This window comes from Echiichthys vipera (assembly GCF_963691815.1).
Source record: "Echiichthys vipera genome assembly, chromosome: 22".
NCBI lineage: Eukaryota > Metazoa > Chordata > Actinopteri > Perciformes > Trachinidae > Echiichthys > Echiichthys vipera.
The window spans coordinates 3855857-3861856 of NC_139847.1; the positions used below are offsets into that span (position 1 = coordinate 3855857).

At 46.4% G+C, this 6000-nt stretch overlaps 1 protein-coding gene across 2 annotated transcripts in view; it reads right to left on the reverse strand.

Annotated features, from left to right (window-relative positions):
* Window positions 1-6000, reverse strand: part of arhgap36 (Rho GTPase activating protein 36) — an 89923-nt gene that overhangs the window by 29649 nt on the left and 54274 nt on the right. For both annotated transcript variants that reach the window (XM_083937425.1, XM_083937426.1), the window contains exon 3: window positions 3361-3429. In XM_083937425.1, coding sequence (XP_083793551.1) covers window positions 3361-3429 — 69 coding nt within the window. The remainder of the gene's footprint in view (window positions 1-3360; window positions 3430-6000) is intronic.

A 6000-nucleotide genomic window follows, 5' to 3' on the forward strand; every position in this document is an offset into this window, starting at 1 on the left:
ATTTATGAGATTAAAAGTAGCAAATCTACGTGTCTTTCTGGGGTTATTTCTGTCCGGTGCGTCATGTGTTCGACGTCAAGAACACGCCCTGAAGACTGGGTTAGTAAACCGTAGAAAGAAGCACGGAGGCCAGTGTTACAGTGATTACTTATGTTATTCTATATGCGGTACTTATTAAGTCTCTTTATCTAATTTGACTGGAATGAAGTTCAAGCACTGCTTACACGGAGACGGAGAGGAAGAGATCAACATATCCATCACTTTGAAAACCGCATTTGTCCTAGGAATTAATGCTGTAACCTTTCCAACTGAAGACAACATCCAGATGTTAGTGGTATTTTGTTTTCCAGAGAGAAAGGGGCTCATGACCTCTGCCTTTGAGTTTCCATTCAGAACAATAAACACTGTTGTCGTCGGTCAACACACGTTATCAGCGTCGTTCTTCTTGAGCGTTTCCCACCCTTAGGGCAGCAGACACTCAGAGCCTCCACCAACTCAAAGATTTTTGTCCCCCGACATCCCAAATCATCACAATTTGGTAACTCTTATTAAAATGTGTCTGCCTTGTCATAAATACACTGTTTCTCACATGACGTGATGGTAGCATTCATCTTATTCTCAGGACCCATGGACCCGTGGTTCTGACGTCGATTTAGCCCTTTAGTGTCGGCCAATATTTCAGGGTTTCTGGTGTAGCCAGTGGATACGAGGGACAAGACTTAGGGCGCACTCACACTGTGCGTCCGTCCCGTGCCCCGTGCTTTAGGGTCCTTGTCCCCCCCTCCAGGCCCGTTTGTACTCACACTACCTGGGCCTCGGTGAATGCTTCTTGCTGCCTATACGTCATCACGCCGTAACACGTCACACGCATTGATGATGTCATCACAATGCGTCGCTTTGTTTACAAATCTTTCCGTAGACCTCGGAGTTTTTGTGCGTCTTGTCGACTGTTTTTGAATCTTTTCATCGACCAAATCTGCAGTAAACACTCCACCTCCGCATCACACCAACGTCAACCTTTGGCCGCCATTGTTTGAAATGTCCGCGCATGGTCCCTCCTTCTTTTTTCTACGTCCCAACAGGCGCACAGGAAATGACGTCAGAGCCGCCATAGGCCTCGTGCTCGTACATGTGCAAACGTGCTTTACAAAAGCCCACCTCTCCCAAACGGGCCGTGGACGGCCAGCTGGCCGCAGCTAGGCGCGGAGCGGTTGCACTCACACTGGTCAAAGGAACTAGGCTTTACCAGTAAAACCTGTTTGGGCACGGTACGAAAGGACAGTGTGAGTGCGCCCTGAGTAACTTGAGAGGCTAGAATGGAGATGACGACGTCTCTTTAAACAGATATCTGCATATTAATGCAGATAAATGAAGCTAAATCGTCATCAGACATCAACCGATGGGTTCTGAGATTACTTAACGCCTCGTTTGCTCCCTACCTGCACGCAACCAAAGCCTGCTAAAACGTTATTGGTCGATACCCTTCAGACCTCAAACAGAAACCAGAAAGGTTTGGTACCAAAATCGTGTCCCGTTGCCTCCAGGTTCTGCGTTCATGTGCAGATGTGTGTCTCTAGAGATTATAATCTTATTGGTCCAGTTCAATTTCAACAAGCACACTGTCACAACGGCCTCTATCCTCATCCATAATATATAAACACTTCTTAGATCCCCCCTTTCATATCTGATTTCTCCTCAACGATCTCACGAATGCTTTCGTGGCTAAATCTGCCATCTGCGTCTGATCAAGGAGCAAAACTCGGCCTTTCCCATCATTCACTTTGGCAAATTACATAAAGATGTTCTGACTTATTATCATTTCTCCAACAGTAACTCCACTGTTACCTTTAATCATCCTATTCCATGTGATCTGCTACCTGCCGCCCCCCCTGGAGGCCACACAGAGGAGCCTTCAGGAGGGGGCGCGGAGCCAGCAGGAGCGCTGCCAGGTCCCAATGTTCTGTGTTTTGATTAGCAGGGTTAGCTTCAGCTAAGTCCCTGTGTGTAAGAGGCTGGAGGCAGGATTTAAAAAAGACCTGAGCGGACAGCCTGGGAATGTACGTGTGTGTGTGTGTGTGTGTGTTTTGGCTTGTATCTCGCAGTGTTGTGATAATCACCTGAGAATAGAGAACATCTCTTTATGAGAGGTTGGGAGTCACAGTGGCAGACCAGGCTTACGGTGAGAGAGGAAGAAGAGGAGGGAGGTAGAGAGAGAGGCGAATGTAAATATGGAGGCAAACTGAAAACGGTTGAAGGGGCTGAAGAACTCTCCGGAGAGCGGGTTCGTGTCATCTCAAAGCGCTTTTACGAAGAAAACAGGACTGTAGTTCTCAAGAATCGACGCTATGCAACATCAGCGGGGTCACAATGGCGAAGGGGATGACTTAAATGATGACTAGCGCTCGTACTTTTTCACAATTGACCGCCATTTCCAGAAAGCTGCATCCTGAATGGGATTAAATCACTTTGAACAATAAATGTCAGGAGTAAAATATGACTTTAAAGCCGTAGCTTCCAGTCATGAGGGACGCTCGACTGAGGGAGTCTGTTGTTAGCCTTTATCGGACGTCAGCAGGACGTTCGAGGCAGTTTCTCTTCAGTCATTAATCAGTTTATGTTGCAACAACGTGGTGGGAAAGCAGAGACGCAGGGACAATGAAAACACAAAGCTTGACTCACTGAGCTTCACTGAAGCCACTTGTGCTTTATAAACACAGCATTTCAAACCCATTAGTGGTAGAAGCCACCGGACGTCAGCGGTGTGGTGAGGATAATATCTGTCGAGTGCGTCGGGTCATACAAGGACTTCATGGAAACGCAGATTATCGAGGGAGACAACCTGTGGTTTTATGTTTAACCCACAGACTGTGTAAAAAATGTCCGTAGCCTTTACGTCCGGGTCCGTTCTCTCAACTTGATCCAATCGTCCTCGCGTACGGGAGTCGCCATCTTGTCAGACTTTGACTCCTCCTCATTTCCTCTGACCAAAAAAGGGCATGTATGTGACGTTGGGGGGAGGGGCATACATCCATCTGGCTGGCTGACGTTTACCTCCGAGGAGAAGTGAGGACCAGAGGCTAGTTGTCACTCAAGAGGCCACGCCCCTAATTATTCATAAACTTTAACCTCCAATAAAATAAAAACTAGCCCCTCCCCCTCAGTGTTGTCATGGAGATACGACCTAAACATACAGACTAGGATGTTTTTTGTCCTTAGGCCTTAAACAGGTTTAATTATGAGGATTATGATTGTATAGAAATTGCAATTTTTTTGACACTTTCTTATTGGATCGACCAGGAAGTCGCCGTGGTCGGGGCTCAGTTTGACCAAAGCACGACCGTGTCGGTGCGATGAACTCACCTCGCTCCTTCTTCTCCTTTGAAAAGGAGTCAAACTTCCTCCGTAGAGATTTTCTCCGTTTGCGTATTTCTGTGAGGGGAAAACAAACAAAAGGCACCATGAATAAAGACTTAAGAGACAGTACGCGGATCACTACACATTCCTCTCGTTCGTCCTTTTATCGGCCCTAAATTAACTTCATAAACTCAATCACACACAAACAGCGTCCTCATTACGACCTTCTTCCCTTTCCTCTCTCTTTCACTGTATTATCTTTCTACTCCTGAGTGCTTGAACTTCTTCCTCAGCTCCAAGAATAGAGCAGAGCATTTCAATGGCCCTTGTGTTTTTATTTGAACGACCCCTCCCCCCTTTGCTTAACGGCTGCACGGCCCCAGACGTGAAGAACAAAAGGAGAATGACACAATGAGATAAATAAATAGTAGCGGTTGTTCAAAACTATATTTTAAGATTCAAGATTCAGGATTCAAGAAGCTTTATTTATCCCGATTTATTTATTTATTATTGTGCAACAGTTTCAATACAAAGGTGGGAAAGGCATGATATTAAAGGAAGAATCGACCCCTTTTAGCAGCGAATAATAATGATTTTCAACAGCGGAACAAACTCGGCCAGGGAAGACCATGAGATGTCGTTGAAATCTCCGGAACAAGTTATCAGAGACACCGGGGGTGCCGAGAGAAAGTCGGTCCCAAGACGTCATGCTAAACACTGCGTGACATTCATGGATTTTGCATTAGTTTGAAAGGCTATTATCATTCATATTTAACAGTTTAGACCACAGACTTTAAAGTAAAGACAATGGTGAAGTGCCTTAAAGCTGCATTCTCTCTAATGTTCATTCTCTCTACTGGTCAGTTTGTATAGAAATCAATGAGAAAATGAGCCTTGTTCTCACTTTTTCCCTCAGGAAACATTTTCCTAATTAGTTTATGGTCTCAAATGCTAGTTTCAAGTCTTCTTCGATACAGCATGATGTTCATTTAGTAAATTATGGTCCCATTTAGGCCGCACTCACACTGTCCATCCGTACCGTGCCCAAGCAAGTCTAGTTCCTTTGACCAGTGTGAGTGCAACCGTACCGCGTCTAGGAGCAGTACGCTTGTCGTCCACGGCCCGTTTGGGAGAGGTGGACTTTAGTAAAGCACGTTTGCACATGTACGAGCACGAGCGTGCGCACGTGTACGAACACGAGGCCTACGGCGGTTCTGAGGTCATTTCCTGTGCGCCTGTTGGGACGTAGAAAAAAGAAGGAGGGACCATGCGCGGACATTTAAAACAATGGCGGTGAAAGGTTCACGTTGGTGTGATGCGGAGGTGGAGTGTTTACTGCAGATTTGGTCGATGAAAAGATTCAAAAACAGTCGACAAGACGCACAAAAACTCCCAGGTCTACGGAAAGATTTGGAAACAAAGCCACGCATCGCCATGACGTCATCAATGCGTGTCACGTGTTACGGCGTGATGACGTATAGGCAGCAAGAAGCATTCTCCGAGGCCCAGGTAGTGTGAGTACAAACGGGCCTGGAGGGGGGGACAAGGACCCTAAAGCACGGGGCACGGGACGGACGGACAGTGGGAGTGCGCCCTCAGAGGTAAATAGTAGAAACTACTACTGTTGTTAAAAGGAAGATGATAAACCGAGGCCTTTTGCAAATTACATTTTAAAGCTAATAGTTTGTTCGGTTGCATGCGAAGCTTTGACAAAGACCCAGGAAACAACAACACTGTGTGCACATACAGTACGTCATGACACCCACAGATAAACTTCTCCCTTTAGGGACATTCACAAAGTGCAGTTAAACTCTAAACCTGCTGACATTTCGTGCATTCCTGCATCCTTTCGGTTCGGTGTTGCGTCTACAGTCCCGTGGGTTGCGACCCAAACATCGACATTAGAGCTGCAGCGACAGCAGGGGAGTGTGACGGGAGAGAACACTGTGAATCCATGTCACATGTGCATTAGTGGTTATAATGCCTTGTGCATGCGAGGGCATTGGTTGCAGCAGCAGCGCTCTCTGCGTGCGTCTGTTTTTACGGTGTTTTGTTTGGTGTTTTACGAGCTCGACATCCTCCTCCTCCTCCTCTGAGCGGCTTTTGTTTGGTTTACTAAGCTGCTGTTTAGGAATCGCTAATTCGAGGTCTGGGTCCTTCCCTATTAAGGAACGGTCAACAGGGAACGTCGACCAGAATATTTGAGAATCTAAAGACGGACGCGCATTGCTTCTTTCAGCCTTTAGCGCCGAGAAATACACCAAATTAAAAAACAGTGAGGGGAGAGAACATAAGGTATTTGCGAATGTGTGTGTGCGCGTCGGGACAAAGGGGTCAAATTCCCAGGACTGCAGGAAATTGAAGTTTATTTCAAAAGCGCACAGCTCCTCCCATCACGCACACACACACACACACACACACACACACACACACACACACACACACACACACAGCTAAGGCTAATCCCTGAGTGTGTGTGCACATGTAAGCACTCGGTGTATGATTACATAAAGCACATTCACAGAGAGCTAAGATCTAAGATGACGGAGCGAGACAAATACAGAGAGAGGAAAACAGCTCAGACCTCCAACTACAACACGACTTTGATATTTTTAGTGCCGTTTTCCATCATTATTTGTTGTTGGG